Consider the following 24,008-nt stretch of genomic DNA (forward strand, 5'->3'; position numbering starts at 1 on the left):
ACCCACAGAGGAACAGTTCATTTGGAAAGATGCATTATCTCACAGGGCATCAGTCCAAACATCAAAAAGTGAAAATACATACAAAAAGAAGGAACAGAGTGCAAGGGCTAAGCCCTGCCACAAAATTACCATAGTCCTTTTTCTCAAGAAAAAAAAAGCACTGTAACCAGCCAGTGAAATAACAGTTCCCTAATGAGAACTGAAATGCACCTGATACACATTGACTGATCTCCACAGCCAATTTAGAAATCAGTCCTCAAAACAAAGGAATATCAGTTAACAAACTGGCTTTTTAAATCAGCCAGTTCAGGAATCAGGTCTCCCCCAAAAACACAGAAACCAAAAACAGCAGTAAACACTGGCTCAGTTGTCAACTGAGGAAAGTCTCATCTCTTGTTTCTCTTTAAATTTTAATAATCAATACAGTTTACAAAAAATAAACATTAACAGCTGTACACAGGGAAACAGAAATTTATAAGGGAGAGGAGTGGCAAAGCCAGGCCCCAAACCCTACCGTTCAACCAGTTTTGAAGGAAATGAGGACAAACCTCAAATCCCATTTTCAATCATCACAAAAGAAGCAGTAACAAATACATACAAGACAGTCCAATTAGATAAGAAACAGTGCATAGAATACAGACCACCCCAGCAAGTCACCTGACCCTCCCACATTCCGGCCACTCTGAGGTAGCCCACACCTACACCCTTTCTGGCTTTCAGTCCGTCTCATGCCTCTTCTTTTGGTTATATTGGTCAGCCAAGGCTTTCATGATTTCATAACAATCCCAATCTCATAGTCAACGAACATCTTACTGAAGTCCATGTGAAATGCATCTACTGCTCTGTCTTTATCTATATTCTTGGTCGCTGTAGTCGTTGGGACCAGGTGGATCTTGTTGACTATGGTTCTTGATTGGGGATTGTTACCTGAGCCAATCATGAAAGCTTTAGCTGACTAGTTGACAACTGACTCTGAGCTAGATGGCCATAGCCAGTGTGCTGCGCATTAGTAAAGGATGAATTGGTGATGGAATACCGGCCTCTGTGCAAAGAAAAATTATAACTGAAGAGATTCTAATCATCTGGTTGAGGTCAGACTGCAAGCTGTCTGGCCAGAGGTTAGTGTATTGCCTACTAGGAAATAAAGGGTGATCTGATGACAGGACCCAGCCTCTGTGCAGTTATCTTAGTGGCAATGGGAGAAAATGGGATACTTCTAAAGAACACTTGCTTGCAACTATCATCTTGGAGTTGGAGGTAAGCATTTCTGGCATCATGTCTCTATTTGGGAAGCTTGATTCATTTGACCCTGCTATTGAAGACTGGACCCAGTATGTGGAAAGAAACTGGTGTGGTTTCCAAGCAAGTGACATAGTGGCAGATGAAACGTAATGATTAATCCTCTGACTGCATGTGGACCCGCAGCATTTTTAGTTATAAGGGGCTTAACTTTCCCAGAGGCATCCTAAAACTTTCAAAAGTTGACAGAGTTGGTTAAGCATTATTATGAACCAAAACCTCCTCTATTGGTTTTATTTGGCATTTAAAGAACCTGGGAGTCTGTAATGGGATTTTTGATGGGGTTACAATTACTTGCAAAAGCACATGATTTTGGGTTATCCCTGAATGAGGTGCTGAGAAAACATTTGGTATACGGGATCAATGACATAACGGTGCAGAAGTACCTAATAGTGGAAATCCAACTGGACTTCAAACAAGCACTGTAGCTGACTTTGTCATAAGAAAATGCAGCGAGTGGAGCATGGAAACTACAGAGCATCCCAGTGGAAGTGAACACCCTTACCTATCCGGGCTTGAGGCACATCACTTGCGTGTAGGCAATTGCAAAGCCTCACACAAGGTATGTCCTGAGCAAAGGGACCCAAGACAGAACCCCACAACAAAGCCGGGCATTGGCCAAGTGGCTAAAGATTTCTTCAGGATCTGTGCTGGTGAGCCATTGGAGTGGTTGTTGGTATGAGGAGTCGAGACAGCAAAAGAGACCTGCAAGGCTTTATTTGAGCAGGAAAACTCATAGGCCAATAACCAGGAGAGTGTACATCATGGAAACTTCCCCTAAATGTGGGTTGGAACAATTAAATTGGTTAGTGACACCCAAAGCAGAGCCAATTAAAATCAAGGGTTGTTTAAATAGTTACCCAATTCCCATTGAGGTCGGTACTAGCGCTGCTATATCTGTTGTTGCAGAATCTGTCTTTAACAAGATTCACTCGGAACTCCAACCTTGAGGTTTGTGCAAAACCTCAGCCAGACTGAGGAACCGTTTCAAATTAAGGGTACGACTTTGTTTCCGGTCTCGTAAGAGAAGCAGTTGGTGCAGTTACCACTGATGATAGTAAAAGGCCCAGGTCCAAGTGTTTGGCCAGAACTGGTTAAGAAAGATTCACCTAGATTAGCCCAACATTTTTCATTTTGAAAATGGCTGCCTCACTGAAGTCCTAGTGAAATACCCAGGAGTTTTTCAAGAAGGACTTGGGACTATCAAAAGGGCCAAATCCTCTTTAATGTAGACCAGGGCACAATTCCAAGATTTTGTGTGGTCTGCCCAATGCCATTTGCCTTGTGGGCAAAAGTAGAGGTGGAAATAAGTGCGTAGTTTTTAAGTGTAGCCTTGCTGTAAATCTACAATAATGAGTAGAGTGGATTCTTTCTTGATTATATGTTTTATTGAGACCCGTATTTTGATTAAATTTTAAAAATATAAGCCATAAGTATTAAGTTAGCCTGGAGTAGTGTTTATTTAGAGCAATATGACGTGTTATATTCTGGGTCAGTAGATTGTGAAGGAACAAAGACGGCTTTTAATAGAGTGACGTGCTCTTCCTGTCAGTTGTGGGAGTTTAGGGAGAGTTTCCATGTTACTGAGGCAACACACCATTCAGATATTTCACTGCTGGTGGCAGACACATCTGTCTGTGCCTGGACAGTCCCCTATCACAATCAATCACTTGGAACCTGATGTACTCCATGTTACATTAGAGCCATTCTCGGTACCAAAAACTTGGCTGTTCGTGCTTCATTCCTCTGAGAATCCATCACCCCCTACCTTTTCAAAACAGCATACTTGCTTGAGATGGGGATAGTCACAGGATATTCCTGCACTACCTGCCTACCCCTCCTACCTTTCCTAGAGTTAACCCTTTTACGTGACTGTACCTGCTGCTTTTCGCCATTCCTACAACTGCCATCTATCACATCCCCAGCTCCTGTAAATTACTTATTGCCTCTCACTGCCATTCTAACCGATCTATGCAATCTGATCTGATTCGCAACCAAAGACACTTCCTGCACACATAGTGTCATAGAGATGTATAGCATGAAAACAGACCCTTTGGTCCAACTCGTCCAAGCCGACCAGGTATCCTAATCTAATCTTGTCCCATGTGCCAGCACTTCGCGCAAAACCTTCTAAACCCTTCCTATTCATATACCCATCCAGATGCCTTTTAAAGCTACAATTGTACCAGCCCCTATCACTTCCTATGGCAGCTCATTCCATACGCGCACCACCCTCTGCGTGAAAAAGTTATCCCGCTGGTCCCTTTTACATTTCGCAATTCCCACTCTAAATAGTTTTGGAGTCCCCTACCCGAGGGAAAAGACTTTGCCTATTTATTCTAACCTTGCCCCTCATGATTTTATAAACCTCTATAAAAGTCATCTCTCAGCCTCCGATGCTCCAGGGAAAGCAGCTCCAGCGTATTCAGTATCTCCCTAAAGCTCCAATCCTCCAACTCTGGCAACATCCTTGTTAATCTTTTCTGAACCCTTTCAAATTTCACAACATCTTTCCAATAGGAAGGAGACCAGAACTGCATGCAGTATTCCAAAAGTGGCCTAACCAATGTCCTGTACAGCTGCAACATGATCTCCCATTTCCTGTACTCAATACTCTGACCAATAAAGGAGAGCATACCAAACGCCACCTTCAGTATCCTATCTACCTGCAAGTCTACTTCCAAGGAGCTATGAACTTGCACTCCAAGATCTCTTTGTTCAGCAACACTCCCTAGGATCTTACCATTAAGTGTATAAGTCCTGCTCTGATTTGCTTTTCTGAACAAAGAACAAGTTTCTGGTACAGAGAATGGCTCTCTGTAATGAAGGATACATCGGGTTCAAAGCTATTAATTGTGATAGGGGACTCTCCAGTCACAGGCACAGACAGACATTTCTGCAGCTGGCAGCGAAATATCAGAATGGTGTGTTGCCTCCCTGATGCCAGGGTCAAGGATGTCTCTGAGAGCGTGTAGAATGTTCTCAAAGGGGAGAGGAACCAGCAGGAGGTCATTGTACACATTGGACTTACTAACATAAGAAGGGAAAAGGATGAGATTCTGAAGGGAGAATATAGAAAGATCAGCTGGAATTTAAAAAGGAGTTCCTCGTGGGTAGTAACATCTAGATTACTTCCAGTGCTACGAGCTAGTGCAGGTAGGAATAAGAGGATAGAGCAGATGAATACGTGGCTGAGGAGCTGGTGCGGGGGAGAAGGATTCACATTTTTTAGATCATTGGAATGTCTTCTGTGGTAGAATTGACCTGTACAAGGAGTACAGATTGCACCTGAATTGGAGGGATGGCAGGGAGATTTGCTCGAAAGGACTTAAACTACTAAGATGGGGGCTCGGACACAGGGAAATAGGGAGGAAAGAGATCAATCTGAAACTGGTACAGTTGGGAAAAGGAGCAAGTCAAACAGTCAGAGCAGATAAGAACAAAGCAGAAAACAAGCTTGGACTGATAAATTAAACAGCATTTATTTCAAACGCAAGAGGCCGAACAGAGAACGCAGATGAACTCAGGGCATGGTTATGAACATGGGGCTGGGATATCACAGCAATTCCAGAGATGCGGCTTAGGGGTGGACAGGACTGGCAGCTTAGTGCTCCAGGATACAAATGCATTTGGGGAAGATAGAAAGCGGGGGGGTCAAACGAGGAGGGGGAGTAATGTTTTTAATAAGGGATTGCATTACAGCTGTACTCATTCCTGGAAATACATTCAGGGAAGTTATTTGGGTGGAACTGAGAAATAGGAAAGGGATGATCACCTTATTGGGATTGAATTATAGATCCCCCAGTGGTCAGAGGAAAATTGATTAACTAAACTTGTAAGATCTGTTATCTGTAAGAATAATAGAGTGGTTATGGTAGGAGACTTTAACTTAACAAACATAGACTGGGACTGCCAGAGTGTTAAGGGTTCAGATGGAAAGGAATTTGTTAAGTGCTGTTCAAGAACATTTTCTGTTTCAGTATGTGGATGTACCTACTAGAGAAGCTGCAAAACTTGACCAACTCATAGGAAATAAGGCAGGGCAGGTGACTGAGGTGTTAGTGGGGGAGCACTTTGAGGCCAGCAATCAGAGTTCTGTTTTAAAATAGTGATAGAAAAGGATAGACCAGATCTAAAACTTGAAGTTTTATATTGGAGGAAGGCCAATTTTGCCAGTATTAGGCAAGAACATTCAAAAGCTGACTGCGGGCAAATGTTCGCAGGTAAATGGACAGCTGATAAATGGAAAACCTTCAAATATGAGATAACGAGACTCCAGAGACAGTATATTCCTGTTAGAGTGAAAGACAAGGCTGGTATGTGTAGGGAATGCTGGATGAGTAGAGAAATTGAGGTTTTGGTCAAGAAAAAGAATGAAGCATACGTCAGATATAGACAGCAGAGTGTGAGTCAATCCTTAGAGTATAAGGGCAGTAGGAGTACTTTTAAGAGGGAAATCAGGAGGGCAAAAAGTAGATATGAGATGGCTTTGGTAAATAGGGTTAAGGAGAATCCAAAGAGATTGTATAAATATATTAAGGACAAAAAGGTAACGAGGGAGAAAATTGACCCCTACAGAGATCAGCAAGACAGCCTATGTGTGGAACCACAGAAGATGTGTCAGGGGAGATACTAAACGAGTATTTTGCATCAGTGTTTACTGTGGAGAAGGACATGGAAAATGCAAAACGTGGGGAAATAGATAGTGACAAATAGAGGTGGTGCTGGATGTCTTAAAACATATAAAAGTGGATAAATCCCCAGGACTTGATCAAATGTACTGTAGAACTCTGTGGGAAACTAGGCAAGTGATTGCTGGACCCCTTGTCGAGATATTTGTATCATCGATAGTCACAGGTGAGGTGCCGGAAGACTGGACATCGCCCAATGTGGTGTCACTATTTAAGGAAGGTGGTAAGAAAGTGTCAGGGAACTATAAACCAGTGAGCCTGACATTGGTGGTGGGCAAATTGTTGGAGGGAATCCTGAGGGACAGGATTTACATGTAATTGGAAAGGCAAGGACTAATTTGGGATAGTCAACAGGGCTTTGTGTGTGGGAAATCATGTCTTACTTCTTCAAAAAACCCAATCAAGTTTCTAACGAAGATGATTGATGAGGCAAGAGTGGTGGACGGGTTTTATATGGACTTCAATAAGGCGTTCAACAAGGTTCCTCACGATAGACTGGTTAGCAATGTGAGATCTCATGGAATACAGGAAGAACTAGCTATTTGGATACAGAACTGGCTCAAAGGTAGAAGACGGAGCGTGGTGTTGGAGGGTTGTTTTTCAGATTAGAGGCCTGTGACGGGTGGAGTGCCACAAGGATCGGTATTGGGTCTACTCCTTTTTATCATTTATATAAATGATATGGATATGAGTTATGGTTAGTAAGTTTGCACATGACACCAAAATTAGAGGTATAGTAGACAGCAAAGAGGTTCCTCAGAATACAATGGGATCTTGATCAGATGGGCCAATGGGCTGAGGAGTGGCAGATGGAGTTTAAGTTATATAAATGCGAAGTGCTGCATTTTGGAAAAGCAAATTAGATCAGGACTTATACACTTAATGTAAGGTCCTCGGGAGTGTTGCTGAACAAAGAGACCTTGGAGTGCAGGTTCATAGTTCCTTGAAAGTAGACTGCAGGTAGATAGGATAATGAAGAAGGCATTTGGTATGCTTTCACTTATTGGCCAGAGTATCGAGTACAGGAGTTGGGAGGTCATGTTGCAGTTGTACAGGACATCGGTTAGGCCACTTTTGGAATACTGTGTGCAATTCTGGTCTCCGTCATATCAGAAGGATGTTGTGAAACTTGAGAAAGTTCAGAAAAGATTTACAAGGATATTGCCAGGGTTGGAGTATTTGAGCTATAGGGAGACGCTGAATAGGCTGGGGCTGTTTACCCTGGAACGATAGAGGCTGAGGGGTGTCCTTATGGAGGTTTGTAAAATCATGAGTGGCAAGGATAGAATAATTAGACAAGGTATTTTCCCTGCGGTGGGTGAGTCCAGAACTAGAGGGCATTTATTTAGGGTGAGAGGTGAAAGGAACACGGGGCAACTTTTTCACACAGAGGGTGGTGCATGAATGGAATGAGCTGCCAGAGTAAGTGGTGGAGACTGGTACAATTACAGCATTTAAAAGGTATCTGGACGGGTATATGAATAAGAAGGGTTGAGAGGGATATGTGTCAAGTGCTGACAAATAGGGCTCGATTGCGTTAGGATACGTGGTCGGCGTGGACGGGTTAGACAGAAGGGTCTGTTTCCATGCTGTACTACTCTGACTTTATTAGAGGACTGTACAATGAAAACGATTTGTTTGTTTTGACATGTTCAAATCTCATTTTTTTGATAATGTAAATTGTGATGTGTGATCAATCAACATTAACATGTTAGTTATTCCAGGTGGTCTTTCTAGTCTTGTTTAGCTATTGGATAATTCAAGATCATATTGTTTTAACTTTCAGTATTTTTGATTATGGGCTCAAATGGGAAGGGAACAATTTTTTATAAATGAAGGATAGCCAAAACATTACGAGCCCTCCCATTTTTGACCTCCACCCCCAATGCCAACATCCCTTGCCAGTAAAACTTTCCTCTAGTAGCCCTTCATTTCCAAGGTCCTTGTTTTTCAATTCATCACCTTTTATCCCAAAGCTTCCAGTTTTGATTTCTGCCCTGGTAATACCATGAAAAAGATAGCAATCACAGAATGTAATTTATGAGTATAACAGTGTGTCTGTTTTTCTTTCTCAACCTCTCTGCAACTTTCCCATATTGATCCATTGAACCTCCTATGACTCACCTTTGTTGTTAAATTCAGTGAATTACTCTCAGTTAAGTGTCTGTTGCCAGAGTAGTTTCAGCATTAGTTTATGTGGCTGCTCCCACATTGTTACCTCCAGAATACCCCTCATGGTCTGACTCAGCTCTCTCAAATTTCTCATCTAGATTGTGGGGATAATTCTCCATGACGTAGATTAATCCTAACCCAGGGGAGAGTTCTGAGTAGTGGGAAATTGCAATTTTAAAGATCCGTGGAATGTCTACCTTGAAGACAGACAGAACCTCATTGTATGAACTGCATTATTTGCACCTCCAACATACATGAATGAATCTGATGCAGACCAGTGTGAAGTAATTTTATCTTAACTGTTCAAAGTATGAATGGAAAGTGGAACTGAAATAAGTTGGGAACATGTTAATGAAGAGAAAGAGATACCACTGATGGAGGTAGAATAATGAAAAGCTGTGACTCAATTCAATGAATCATCGCTTTATGTACTGTTGGATGAAGATCAGGAAGAGGTGCAGTTTCTAAAAAATAACAAACGAACTGTTGTGACTAATTAGATCTCGCTGAGGTGGTCAGTAACAGTGTAAAGCTGCTCTTTCCTGAATCCAAAACACGAAGCAGTTTAGTTATTTGACGAGGAAAGGAAAAGTGAACGTAATTACAGAGTCATTTGCTTCTAGCTTGGTCTTGTCAAGTGTTCTCCATTATGACATTTCACAATATACAAATCTTCAGCAGCATCATTCATTCTCTTTTCCACTTTATATCACTGCTCACCCAATTGTCATGCAATATTGTTTCACCTAAGTCAGCTCAATCAATTCTCAGCAATATCCACAAATCCATGAAAATGCTTCACTGAGTGTACTGCATCAATCTGATACCTAGATGTATCACAGGCACTCATAGGTCTATCATACAACTTTTCAGGAGGAAAGAATCCAAAATACATATGAAGGGAGAAAACTGGGGTAGTCTATTTGAAAAAAAAACTGAAGTAGGCCATTCAGCCTATTAAGCCTGCCCTATCATTTGATACGATCATAGCTGACAGTACGTTTCAACGTCTATTACTCATCATGCTCCCTTTGCAATATTACTGTTCAGAAATCTATCCACCCCCACCATACTCTACTAACTCTGAGGAGACGAAAGTTGCAAACAGTACTCCAGGTGTGAACTGTACAACTGAGAAAAATCTCACTACTCAAATCTTACTGGAATAAATGCTAACATTCAAATAACTTTCCTTGTAGATAGCTACTACTACTTATTAACCTTCAGTGACTTACTCACAATGACAACCAGGACACATTGTAAATCTGCACTCTAACCGTTTTGATTTAGGAAATACTCTGCAGACCTATTTCTCATACCAAATTAGATAAGGTCCTTTTTTTCCACATCATATTCTATCTGCTATATTCTTGCCCAATCACTAAACCTATCCAAATTTTCTTCATTACCCAAAATTCCAGCTTAAATTTATAACATCTCCAAATTTGGAAGTTCTACATTTGTTCCCCGCATCCACATTATTGATAATATGAACAGACTTATTCCTATTGTCTGTTTTCTGTTAGCCAACCATTAATCCATGCTAATACTTTCTATTCCAAATGCATTGATTATTCCAGCAAGCCTTAGGGTGGTTCCAATCAGGATTTAGTAAAGATTTTTTAAAAACTCCAAAATATTCATCAAACACAATTTCCCATTCGCCAACCCATGCTGACTGCTCATTGAGGTTATTATTATTAGAATGTCTGTATATCACATGCTTTGAAATAGATTCTAGCATTTTCCTTACTACTGATGTAAGACTAACAGATTTGTAGTTCCTTGTTTTAACTCCATTTCCTCTGTAAATAGATGGGTGACAATTACCTCCTTCTAATCTGTAGGTCACAGTGTAAGAACTCGGATTATGAATTTTGGAAGATAATCATCAATGTATCAACTTTCCGCAAGGTAAAGGATGAAGTTGCCATAGGGTTGCACTCTCATGAGAGAGAAAGAGACAACTGGTGGTGGTTTAACCTGAGAGTCATTACACTTCAGTGAAGGGAGTGGTTGAGAAGGAGGCTGAGAATATAACCTCTGCTGATGTGGGAATTGAATACATGGTGTTAGCATTACATTGTATCACAACCCAGCTGTCCAGCCAACTGAGCTAACCAGCTCCAGTGTAGATACTTCCACTATAATATGTGCTAACGTTAGTTGGGATCTGATCTGGTGAATGTCACAAGTTCACATAGCCAGAAGGTGTGAATAAGGACAGTAATGAATAGTCTGTGTTGGTGATTATAGACCTCTCTCGTCCTGCTCAGCTGAAGAAATGCTGAACATATGAAAATGTTGTGAGGTACTGCCAGTCAAAGTCTGTAATCCACTACTGTGGATAATAGGGATCAACTTAAGTATTTATGGTTTCATGAAGTAAATCCTTCATAGAACTGGAGTCAAGACACTGAAATCAGTGCAGCTACTGACAGTAGCCCTGCAAATACTGGCACTGACATTTTAACATTTTCAAGAGCAGCTCTGGACTTCAGGTTGCTCTGCACAATCAGGCAGGAATAATGTGCTGCTGGTCTATAAGGCTCAACAGGGTTGTCGCAGGACTGATGTCTCCTTTGGCTCAAGCATCTAGAAGATACCCCCAACTGGGAAATCATCATAATCTATTGAAATAGCGGACAGGATTGAAGGGCTGGCTGGCCTACTTATGCTCTTTTTTCCTACATTCCTGAGAAGGATGATGGTTAAAGTGGATATGAGAATGTTGACTTGATTTAAAATATTCCCAAGTGTCACACATTGCCCCCATCCTCTCTATTAATGCATGATATCTTGCCTCACACTGCAATAATACAGCCTGCTCCTGTATAGCTGGATGTGGAGCACTTTTTGGTGGGATTCTTACAACCTCTAATTCCCAAAGGTCCTTAGTTGCGAGAATCTTAGAAGGCAGAATAGGGATCAAAGTAACTTTGCTTTACCTTTGTTGAAGCAGTAAAGGTTTTACTGCACAGGATCAATAGGGATAGGGAAAGCAAATCTTTGCAGTTAAAATGTGAGGACATGAACTTCCATTAAAATATATTATTTAGTCCCATTCTTTCTTGTGTTACCAGAAAATGCATTACAATTTGTATCCCATTCCAATTTCTTAATTTCATACTTAGCAGGCAAAGATTAAGTTGTCAATTGCTAGTTGATGAATTTTCAGGAATAATATGATAGGACGAACAGATGGAGGTGCAATGCTTGGATAGAGGATGGTTTTCTGTCAGTGGTGATGGGATGTGATGGAGAAAATGTCATTGGTGATAGAAAATGTGATGACTACTTTGGACCAGTGTGAGTGACTAAATGAACCTTCAAACTATTAGCCTCTGGCATTCTGAGCAGCAAAATAGATAATGTGTCTGGTGCTGTCATCTTCATCTTAGTTCTAGCTCCTTTCCTTGCAAAATTTTATCATGTTAAAAAAGTGTTCACTGCAGTTTTTAAGACCATAATTTAAACTCAATCGTTTGTCCAAGCTTTTAGTTATCTCCATCAAATATCACATTTTTTGACTCACCATTCATTTTTCGTATACTTCTGTCAAGTACCATGGGATTTTATTTTTTGATTTAATGGTGCTACATAAATGAAAACTATTGCTGTAGCTATATGTTGTTTTACACAGCAAATTCATCCTAATGCTCCATTGTATTTCATTCAAGGATGTTAACTAATTGACTATGAAACTGGAATCCATTTAATTTTTAAAATTCCACATAACAATATAATGGTTATATCTCAGAAAAAGGTTTTAAAGCACAAGAGGAGATCATTCAGGCTGTTAAGTTATCAGTTTGTACAGTCAAACCAGAGATTTCTGGTTTTAGATCTTACCCCAAATTATCAACAAACAGATCTTCATTGTTATGCATAGTTTTGTGAATGACAATTAACCTGAATTTGCAGCAGCCTATCTCTCACCTTATTAAAATACTAACATGCACTAACTGAATTACTGTCATTGGAAACAGATTGTTGTGCAATAACGTAATTAAAATTGTTGAACGATTTCTTTGTGAGGTATGTAATATCATTGCTGACATATTACCTGTTGCATTTGGAGGACACTTATTATAAACCAGCTCCCCCGCTACAGTCCTCTTCCAGGTCATTGCCATGATGTAGTCATCCCTACACATTTCATGGGGAGCTACACAAAAAGCAAAATTAGTAACATCAGTTAGTATTAGTGAAAGGATAAGGTATTGCAAAGGATATTAGAGTAAAGTCTCACCTGTTTAACCTCAATCCTTAAAGTGATAAGCATGCATTAATTTCAGAATACCTTGCTTGACTTTAATAATCTAAATTTAGTAATGAAACTGTTACGGACAAGACTAAATCCCCTTAAAATATATGAAGACAGCAGCCTAGAACCTAACCTTTTCATTTTTAGGTAAGTATCAGACTTTACATTCCAGAAGCAATTCGAAAGGTCAAACTACCAGTCTTGAAACAAAACACACTTTATTCATACACTATAATTAAAATAAAACAAAAAGAATTGGAATAACTGAACTCTACTGGAAAACTTAACAGAATAATAGATTATTTAACTACTAAACAGCAGTTGTTCCAATAATGACAACATTCCATATAACACAGCCTTGGTAAAGGCAAATTCAGTAAAACAGATTGCCTTACACTGCAATTCTAGCAGCAGGAAGAGAATCCCTAGCTCTTAGCTGCCACAGAGAGAGCTTCTATAATCAGCTTCAAGACCCCAGCAACAATTGCTACTGAAGGGTAAAACTAAAAAAAACTCCTAGTTCTGTGGGATCTTAACCCCATCCATTCAGACTGCTTCTACTGTTTCAAAGAAAAACAACTGGTTTAAAAAAAGGGCTTCACAAGCTATTTTCCTTGTTAGATTTTGAGCAGACTACTTGCCACTTCTGTCTCAAACTTTCTTCACAGAGAAAAACCTCAAATACAACACTTAAAGCCATAATATTGTCACAAATGAGAGTCGAAGTTCACATCATTATTTTCCTATTCATTCTGTAAACTAATTAACTGTCTGTCTAATGACAACAGTCATGTTTAACACAGTGCTTAATTATTGTGAAAAAGCCTAATGTGCCCTTACACTGGTTAAAAATAAAGGTCTATATATTACAGATGTCAAAATAAGTAGGAATGCACCTAACACATTGGTTAAATACTCCCCTGTTAATTTAGTCAAGAATTAATTTATTTAAATTAACTTGTTTAACACTGACTTTTCAAATGACTGATTCATTTAAATGACCGTTAATTCCAAAAGGTTTTGCCATCAGCAAGGTTAAACTGACTGACTTGTAGTTGTTGAATATATCCTTGCACCATTTTTTTCAAACAGGAGTATGATATTGAACAATGATGCAACATTACATTGCACAGTTTTAAGCCACTCCAAGCAAACAAGATGCTTGACGTCGCTGAAATAACTCATCTTGTACAAACCAAGAGTTTACACTAGCTGGTATGTGATTAAAGGAAAAAAGCCAGTTGCTATCCAGTGAATACTTCTTGACAATGTGCTTGTTAGAAAACCAGATAAGAACAGGATCAAGCTTCACCACATCCATGATTAATCAATTTGCAATCCAGGACATTTTAGGGAAGACATAAAACATAGAAAATAGGAGGAATAGGCCATTTAGCCCTTTAAGCCTGCTCCACCATTCATTATGGTCACTGATAATCAGACAACTCGATAGCTTGTTCTTGCGTTTGCTTGTTATCCTTTGATTCCTCTATCCCCAAGTGCAATATCCAATTCCTTCTCGAAATCGTGCAATGTTTTGGAATCAACTGCTTTTGTAGTAGCGAATTCCACAGGTTGTCCATTCTCTGGGTAAAGAAATTTCTCCTAGACTCAGTCTTGGAACATGGAACACAAACAGTACAGGCCCTCTGGCCCACGGTGTTGTGCCAAGCATTTATCTTGATCTAAGATCAGGAGAAAGTGAGGACTGCAGATGCTGGAGTTCAGAGTCAAATAGTGTGGTGCTGGAAAAGCACAGCCAGCCAGGCAGCATCTGAGGAACAGGAGAGATCCATGCACCCACCACTCTGTGTAAAAAACCTACCTCTGACATCTCCCCTAAACCTTCTTCCAATCACCTTAAAATTATGACCGCTCGTGACAGCTATTTCTGCTTTGGGGACAAGTCTCTGATTACCTACTCTATCTATGCTTCTCATTACCTTGTACACCTGTATCCAGTCACCTCACTTCCGTCTCTCCAGTGTGAAAAGCCCTAACTCACTCAACCTCTCTTCATAAGATAAGCCCTCCAATCCAGGCAGCATTCTGGTACATCTCGTCTGCACCTTCTCGAAAGCATCTACATGCTTCCGAACAGAACTGGACACAATATTCCAAATGTGGTCTAACCAGAATTTATAGAGCTGCAGCAAAACCTCGCGGCTCTTAAATTCAATCCCCCAGAACACCATATGCCTCCTTAACAACCCTATCAACTTTGGCAACTTGGAGTGATCTATGTACGTGGACAGCAAGGTTCTGCTGTTCCTCCACAATGCCAAGAATCATGTACTCAGCATTCAAATTCAACCTTCTAAAATGAATCCAGATTGAACTCCAACTGCCATTTTTCAGCCCAGCTCTGCATCCTGTCAATGTTTTGTTGTAGGCTGCAACAGACCTCAACACTATCTACAACACCAACAACCTTTGTGTCATTGGCAAACTTACCAACCCACCCTTCCACTTCTTCATCCAAGTTATTTATAGAAACTACAAAGAGCACAGGCCCAAGAACAGATCCCGGCAGGACACCACTGGTTACTGACCTCTATGCAGAATAATTCCCATCCACTACCACTCGCTGTCTTCTTTCAGCCAGCCAATTCTGTAACCAGACAGCCAAATTTCTCTGTATACCATATCTCCTAACTTTCTGAATGAGCCTACCACAGGGAACCTTATCAGATACCTTACTGAAATCCATATACACCACACCCATTGCTTGACCTTTGTCAAATTGTTTTGTTACATCCTCAAAGAACTCAAGGCTTGTGAGGCATGACCTACAAAGCCATGCTGACTCTCTTTAATCAAACTATGTTTTTCCAAATAGTCATAAATCCTATCTCTCAGAATCATTTCCAATACCTTGCTCACAAAACGTCTATTCTCCTGCTCTTCTGACTCCCAAAACGTCGATTCTTCTGCTCCTGGGATGCTGCCTGACCTGTTGTGCTTTTCCAGCATCATACTCTCAACTCTGACCTCCAGCATCAGTAGTCCTCACTTTGTCCTAATACCTTGCTTACCACTGATTAAGACTGACTGGTCTGTAATTCCCAGGGATTTCCCTATTCCCTTTCTTGAACAGAGGAATAACATTTGCCTCCCTCCAAGCCCTAAGTTCGAAATTATTAATTCTGTAACCTTAGATAGTGATTGCCGGTTCTGGGATCAACTTAAGGAAAATTTTCCTGCATCCATCTTGTCTAGTCCTGTTAGAATTTTGTAGATTTCTATGTGGGCACGTGGCCAGTAGCTGAAATGGCTGTAAGACTGATTAAGAGCTACAGTCAAGCATACTGAGACTTTGTTAAACTAGTTTAAACTCTGACCTAGATTAAAACTGTAGCCAAAACATGTAGCGACTTGACCTTTAAGCTGTGACACGAGTGTGGTGGTGGAAAAGCACAGCCAGTTAGGTAGCATCTGAGGAGCAGGAGAAACAATGTTTCGGGCATAAGCCCTTCGTCAGGATGAGGATTCCTAACAAAGGGCTTATGCCTGAAACATCAATTCTCCTGCTCTTCGGATGCTGCCTGACCGGCTGAGCTTTTCCAGCACCACACTCTTGACTCTGATCTCCAGCATCTGCAGTCCTCACTTTCTCCTACTTTCTTTAGTCTGTGACCCACTGTTTCCTGTGTTGACCAAATAAGGGAACTGTCATCGTGGTCTGCTGGGCACACTGGCATCAATATTACCTTAAATGGAATGTGTTATATGAATGCTTACAATTTGATTTTTACATGTGAGAGTAAACCAGTAAACTCCATTGGCTGGGATCAAACATTGTGATCAGGTTTGGTCAGTTCTCTGGCTAAATGCCAGAGAAGCTTCTGGAAATTGAGAGCACATTGGAATAAAAGTTACCAGCACAAAGGATTTTGCAGGATTGACCACTCCAGACAAACATTTGCGAAGTACATGCCCTAAAGTTCTATTCAGAGAGACAAAGAACCACAAGGCAAGATCTATACTGAGAGGAAACATTAGTCACTTCACTTGAAACGGACTGATATTTGTTTCAAGCAAAACTTATAAAGTTTCAATTAAATGTGAATTAAAATGAAGTAAGGAATAAATATTGCAACAAATATGTTTTATATTGATACCTAAAGAATTAAATAAAGAAGGGTATGTTTAATTATTCACAATTGACTGCCTGCCACATAAGGGAAGAATACCTGGGAGAAAGTTGAGTATTCCTTTCAGCTAACATATCAACCATCCTGAGTAGTCTTCGATAAGAAATGACTTTGAGTAGCTCCAAGTTGAACTCACTAGCCTTGCATTCTCAAAAATCCAACCGCAGCCTCGTTTAAGATGACACCTGTCCGACATGATGGCCAGGATTCAAGTGAATCTTGCCTTCATAAAACCATGCTTACTATTCCTATTAAGTCCATTCTTTTCCAAATGCAAGTAAACCTTGTCTCCAAGAATCTTCTGCAATAATTTTCCTACCACTACTATAAGGCTCACCCAGCTGCTCTTCTTAAACATAGGAACAACACTGGCTATTCTCCAGTCTTCTAGGACCTCACTTGTGGTCAAAGAGGATACAAAGATCTCTGTTAAGGCCCCAGCAATCTCCTCCCTTGTATGCTTCAGTTTCCTGGGATGGATCCCATCAGGCAGTGCGAACTTATCCACCTTAATGTTTTTCAAGATGTCCAACATGCCCCTCCCTAACATTACCATCACTCATGTCCTCCTCAGTAAATACCGATGTGTAGTACTTATTAAGAACCTCACCCACTTCCTCTGGCTCCATGCATAAATTCCTTCCTTTGACACTGAGTGGACTTATTCTTTCCCTACTTACCCCTTACTCCTAAAATATGTATAAAATGTTTTGGGATTTGCCTTAGTAGTATTTACGAAGACCGTTTCTTGTTTAAGATATTTTTACCTTCTGCACATTCTTCAAAGGCCTTGTTTCATTTCAGTCTCCTAAATCTTACATGCTCTTTCTCTTTTATTTTTAATTTTTTAAAAAGAAATTATTAATACATTTAGTTCACTTAATAAATACAGTTTCTACAGTTCCTCGAATGCACATTTGTGAATTCTGGAAAGCTTACTGTATCCAAGAAAACCACACATGCCAGAAGTATCACCAGCTGGATGAGTTGAAGATCCTTATCCTTGCTGGCAGCTGGCGTCACTATGATACATCTGCTGAGAGCTACATGGTTAGCATACCTTGACAACATAGTTAACTTGCAGTTAAAGGTATGCAGATGGCAAGAAAATGGGTGACTGCCAATTCGTCATAAATGCTTAAGCAAGTAGTGCAAAACTAAAAAATAATAAGGATTGTGGAAATCTGAAATAAAGAAAATGCTAGAAATACATAGTATGTTCAGCGGTACCTGTGGATAGAGAAACAAAGACAATGGCCCAGTCTTTCCAATAAAAAGACAGCGATTGCTGAAGAGTAGTCTAAATTTCTGGGTCAGGACCAGTGGTTAGCACTGCTACCTTATAGTGCCAGGGACCCAGGTTCAATACCAGCCTCAGATGACTTTGCACGTCTGCATGGACCTTGCACATTCTCCGAGTGGCTACGTGGGTTTCCTCCAGGTAGTCTGGTTTCCTCCCAGAGTCCAAGATGTACAGGTTAGGTGAATTGGCCATGGGAAATGCAGAGCTATAGGACTAGGGTAGATGGTTGGGTCTCGATGGGATGCTCATTGGACAGTCAATGTAGACTCAATGGGCCAAACGGTCTGCTTCCATACTGTAGGGATTCTATGATTCTATGCCATGTGTTGGACTCAGTTGACTGTGTGGGAATTGATGGGAAGATGGATCCCATGATGGACAATTATTCAATGCTTGGAACGCTCTCGAAGTGTACACTTCTTTAACAGGCCTCACACCACTTCCGTCTCCCACTCTCAACCCCCCCAAACAAATTATGCCATACCCTGATCATTTACATCCATTAGGTCTTGAAATGACACTCAACTCCCCTTCCCCGGAACCCAACACTCTCACTGGGAACATGACATTCCTCCCACTTTCACAATCTCATCTTCCCTGCATGCTGACACCCACTGTCAAGGGACCTGACACCAAACACCCTCGCCCTGAGGATCATAACTGCCTTTTGCCAACATGCTCTGAGACCAGACATGCTCCAGCCCTGTAACTGATAATCCCTAGCTACCCCAATACCTGTTTCTAGAGACCTGACATCTCCCTGAACTGATACCCACTTTCTGGAGACTTACACCCTCTTCCCTGGACATGCCCCTTGGGACCCAACACTGAGTGTTGGTCTTACGCCATCTTTCCTGCTCCCAGACCAAAACCCCAATGCCCTCTGCCTTTGTTGAAACCAGCATGCCTGGAATACAACCTCCAACTAGCTCCCACCCAAACCAAACCAACACTGAAACCCTCTGAGTCCACTGCCAATGAATTGAATACCCATTCTTTGCGCACTCTCTGCCAATCGTGATTTCTCTCACCACCCCAACCTACCCCGCATGAACACTGCATAACTTACCTGGCCCCCCCTTCCTATCAACTACTTCCCACTTGGCATTGAACCTACCTGACACTATATCCGATACCCATCTGTCACACAACTCCCACCCTGCTCCTATCTACCTGGCATCCTGCCATTCTATTAACATACCCATTTGGGACCTTACATATCTAACATTACATTTATCTCATTTACTTATCTTTTAACAGTAGCTGTCAAAAAGGTTGCCTGAACCTTTTAAATTTCAGAAGACGGTAGCTATTTGCTGTGAGAAGGAGGTATGATTTTGTTGCAAAGTTGGACAGAGTACTGGTAGATTGGGAGACAAGAATTTGGGGAGGGGGAAAGCATTGCATTGTCCCTTTAAAGGACTGTCTGCTTTTTCTATGTTTAGAGATTTAAAATGGATGTCTGTCAGCAGCTTGAAAGTTTGCAAGTACACCGAGCACCTGAATTGAAAGATTTGTATTGAAAGATCATACACATAGCAGGCCAAACAGCAGTTTTTACCAAGATGATTGGCTCAGTTCAAGAGCCTATCAATTTGAGTCAGATACATAGATACATAGTATTAAACTTAAGTCTGATGGTTTTGACAACATAGGACCAATCCTATTGTAAGGAATATTGATTTATGTCATCAAGGGTATAAAAGGAAAGGGGCAGTTGGACAAAGACCCTAGAGGTGACTGCTATCTGATAGAGCTAATAGCCCTCAACACTGGAGAGAGAATTCCTGGCTCTCGCAGTCTCCTCTATGCCTTATAGAAAGCACCGTCTAAATAGTAATGGTACCAAGAACACAACTAGTTAATATTTCTGACAGAAGAAGCGACAGAAAAGGCACAGAACATTCCAGAAGACACATAGCCTGGCTGTAATCCTGAGAGACTAAATTCTACTTTTTTTAATACATGAGTGGGATTTGTATTTATTGGGACAGCATACCATTAGAATCTTGCTTTATTCGGGAATATTTAGTAGTTAGAAGGGATTTATTCAGTTTGTTAATAGTTTAGATAAATTGTTCACTGTTCGGGTTAGATACAAATTGTTATTTGTTGATTTTAAAGTGCGTGCCAGAGATTTATTTTATTTAACCAGGAGAAGTTGCTGAAAAGCAGATTACACCACTTTTCACATTCTTTTTACAGATTATGGCACGAGGTTCTTCCTCTTTAGGTGTTTTGGTTTTAGATCTCAGAGGGTCAACCTATGCTTGATGATAATTTGCTTTGACCCAATAATCCTGCATTATGAAAGCTCTGTCAGAACTGAAGCATGGCTCTATGTTCCTGAGCAGAATCTCGTCTCGGAAATGTGAAGGTCCCCTCTTTCTATAGAAAACGAGGGGAGCAGTGAAATTGCCTCTCCTCAGAAAACATAGCCCATAGCCTATTTTCGACTATTAGAAATGTATTATAGAATTACATGATGCAGAAGAGGCCTTTTGACCTACTGAGTCTGTATCACCAAAAATACACCACTAGAATAGAATAGAATAGCCTTCACTGTCACATATACTTAATGAGTATAGTGAAACATTTATACATTGTCAATTAACAGCAGACTTAGGTAGAAAAGTACCTAGACATAGCTTCTTTTGTTACTCCCCTACACTAGTCCCACTTTCCCACACTAGACCCATAGCCTTGAATGTTCTGACACTTCAAGTGTTCATGCAAGTCTTTTATAAAGATCATGAGGTTACCAGCCTCAATCAACCTTCCAGGCAATGCATTTCAGATCGTCCTCACTCTCTGGTGAAAAAGGTATTTCTCAAATCCTGTTTCGTAGGAAGGGATACTTTTTGAGTTAAGCTTGTTGCAGCCCGCCAAGAAGGAGGTTGAATAAGAAGGGGTTATAACTCATCCCTCCCTACCCAGTTTGGTATGTCTTGAACAAACTGGGGAAGTTTGCCAGATACTTGGTTATAACATGAGGTATAGGTGCACTGTTGTGTGGAATACAAATATAATGATCAAAGTAGAAATGTGGCTCAAACAAGGGCAGTATTGTCTGAATAGCAGAAGGGATAGAATAAAGTAAAGCAGAATAAATGTGCACATGTTGGATAACAGGTTGATAATATAGTGTAAACCAGGCTGTATATAGAAAATTCAGAGTGGAAGTAAAAATAACAACAACCTGAGAGTATGAGTGGAGACTGATGTATGACAGCTCCTGACATTGTGGACAGATGCCAAGGATCAGGTATTTCTTCACAAGGACAAATTAAACAATTCAAAGGGTGAAAAAAATCACGATGTTGCTATAAACATTTAGTCCCATAGGGATACTAACATAGACATAGAGAAAGATTTTCAGCTCTACATATAATCTCTATTTCTTGTAATTAATAATGTCATCTTAAATCGTACAGCACGAGTGCAAGCTGTGCATATGCACAATTTGAATTATGGTGTCCCCAGAGATTGGAGAATGCATGCTATTTACCTATTATGGCATTAACAGAGGTATACTCTTTAATCTGATTATTATGAATTACCATCAGATAGAATGTAAAGTGATATCCTGAACCAAAATGGTTTATGTCGTAAAAAGGAATAAGCAAAGAAATTTAAGTATGCATTTAAATAAGTGATAATAAGGATAATTCTTATACCTGGGCATCTTTTATGATTGCATGTTCTGACCTCTTCCCCTGATCCTTCACATGGGTAGCCTTTGACACTTGTCCCTTTGCACATACGAAGACGTCGTTGCCAGCCACTGTCGCATGTTTTGGAACACAAACTCCAGTGGTTCCATGGACCCCATTTTCCATCACCTTAAAAAGAGTTGAAATCAATTCTACTAGAGCAAGAGAGCATATGATAATTAGTTGGTTTAGTCATACAGAGCTTGAGTATTCTTGCAAAAGGGACAAGCTGTTTGAAACTTTGCCTTGCACTCATCTGGACAGACAGAAAAAAATATATTTCAAAGAGGACAACAATTTATACTGCATGAGAAGAAAGGGGTACCATTTGGTTACAATGTGGACATATGATTGAGATTGTCATGGAGATTATTAGGATCTGGCTATTAGGTTCCCACAACTGAACACAGAACAATACCCAGAAAAGGATTTTTTTGGCACAGAGAACAGAGCCCAATGGATGAAAATGTGTAGCTTCTTGAAAGGCTAATTTCACAGGTTGCTTACACATTGGGATTCCTACAGCTCCATGTGCGATAGGATTAGCCTAATAGGCAAACATGTAAACAGGGCCAGAACCATTAGCTCACCATGTAAGCTTGATGCTGAAATAGGCTGTGGAGTAATGGTTATCTTGATCAGATCAATGTTTGCTACACATTTTGTGAACGCATGAATAGGATTAAGACGTCCTTTGGTTCTTACATGTGCATACTCTACAACTCTACAAGTTACCCAGGAAGGTACAAATCTTCAAGAATTTGAGCAACAGGTGAATCTAGCCATTTTATGATGTGATGAAGTAATTAAGTAAGACACTCATGTTATTAACAGGATAAGTGCTGTAAAGCCAAAAGACATTCTATTTGCCATCAAATGTGTAATATGATAAGCTGACAATCCTTCGTGCATTCAACCTGATTCTTTCACTCCAGTTGTTTTTAACCACCAGAAAACACAGACTAGTTACCTACATTCTGTCATTTCTCTATTGCCAATGCCCACTGTAAACTTGCATCTTGCCATAGTTGAATAGGGCAACATCACATACAGGTAAGCAATCACACAATTCCAAACATGAGCTTTTATTTACAGTCAGCAAAAGGGAACACAAACAAAACAAATAGAAGTTGCAGTTCACCCCCATCATGCAATTGAAATGGGAACATGGAGACTACTGATTACTTTGCATTCCACAATTGCTTGCTGTGACGAGCCCTCATCTTGTGGAAACTAGGTGCCATTCAGGTCCTGTCTGGCTTGAAGCACCTGATGTTGTTGAGTTAGTGCTGCTTGTGGGACTTTGACATTGTTCCAAGCCAAGATGGTATTTGACTTGGAGTAAAATAACTTGCAAGGTGTACATTTCCTGTGCATCTCCTGTTCCTGTTCTTCTTGGTGACAGAGGTTGCATATTTAGAAAATACTATCACAGAAATGTTGATGAGTTGATACAGCACAGCTTTTAAATGGTACACATTGCTGTCACTGAATTGGTGATGGACTGTGTGAATGTAGAAGATGTCATATGGGGTGTCAATCAAGCAAGCTAATTTGCCCAGATGGGTATTGTTGGAGCTGCATACATCTAGGGAAGTGAGTATTCTGTCACACTCCTGACTTGTACCTTGTTAATGATGCCAGACATTGAGGAGTCAGGTGTTGAGCTGCTTGCTGCAGAATTCCCAGCTTCTCATCTGCCCTTGTAACCACAGTATTTGTATGACTGGACTGATTCAGTTTCTCATCTATGGTAATGGCCAAGATGTTAATAATGGAGGATTCAGTGATGCTGATGCTATTGAATGTCACTAGGCAAAAGTTGAATTCTCTTTTGTTGGATGACATTGCCGGGCACTTGTAGGCAGTTATTATGGTAGGGCCCTGGCTCATTGGTATTAATCCAAAGACTCAGGTAATGTTCTGGGGACCTATGTTTGGATCCCACCTTGAAGATGGTAGCATTTAAATGCAACAATAATCTGGCAAGTAAGAAACAAGGCAAGTAGGGTAAGAATCCCCTGACTATTCCATACCACTTTGGAAACTGTGTGGTAATGGCTTCACAGCGGAAAACAGCAACAGCCAAGTTCATGGTACCACAGTTGGCTCTGCTGCATAGAGGTGGAGCATCAAGTGTGGACATGCAATACAACTGGGGGTTCAATTGTAAGGGGAATAAATAGGTGTTTCTCAGACCACAAATGAGGTTCTAGGATGGAATGTTGCATTCCGGATGCTAGGGTCAAGGATGTCTCAGAGCAACTACAGGACATCCTGAACAGGGACCGTGATCATGGTACACAGTGGTACAAAAGACATAGGTGGAAAAAAAGAGATGAGGTCCTAAAGAAGAATATATGAAGTTAGGAAGCAAGCTGAAAAGTATGACCTCAAAGCTATTGATCT

At 40.6% G+C, this 24,008-nt stretch overlaps 1 protein-coding gene across 1 annotated transcript in view; it reads right to left on the reverse strand.

The window, feature by feature from the left end:
• LOC132830132 (adhesion G protein-coupled receptor B2-like) overlaps positions 1 to 24,008 on the reverse strand; it is a 500,291-nt gene that overhangs the window by 349,873 nt on the left and 126,410 nt on the right. The window contains exons 5-6 of the mRNA XM_060847634.1: positions 21,564 to 21,728; positions 12,229 to 12,330 (exon numbers count right to left, since the gene is read on the reverse strand). Of these exons, the coding sequence (XP_060703617.1) occupies positions 12,229 to 12,330; positions 21,564 to 21,728 (267 nt within the window). The remainder of the gene's footprint in view (positions 1 to 12,228; positions 12,331 to 21,563; positions 21,729 to 24,008) is intronic.

This window comes from Hemiscyllium ocellatum, chromosome 30, assembly GCF_020745735.1.
Source record: "Hemiscyllium ocellatum isolate sHemOce1 chromosome 30, sHemOce1.pat.X.cur, whole genome shotgun sequence".
Classification (NCBI taxonomy): domain Eukaryota; kingdom Metazoa; phylum Chordata; class Chondrichthyes; order Orectolobiformes; family Hemiscylliidae; genus Hemiscyllium; species Hemiscyllium ocellatum.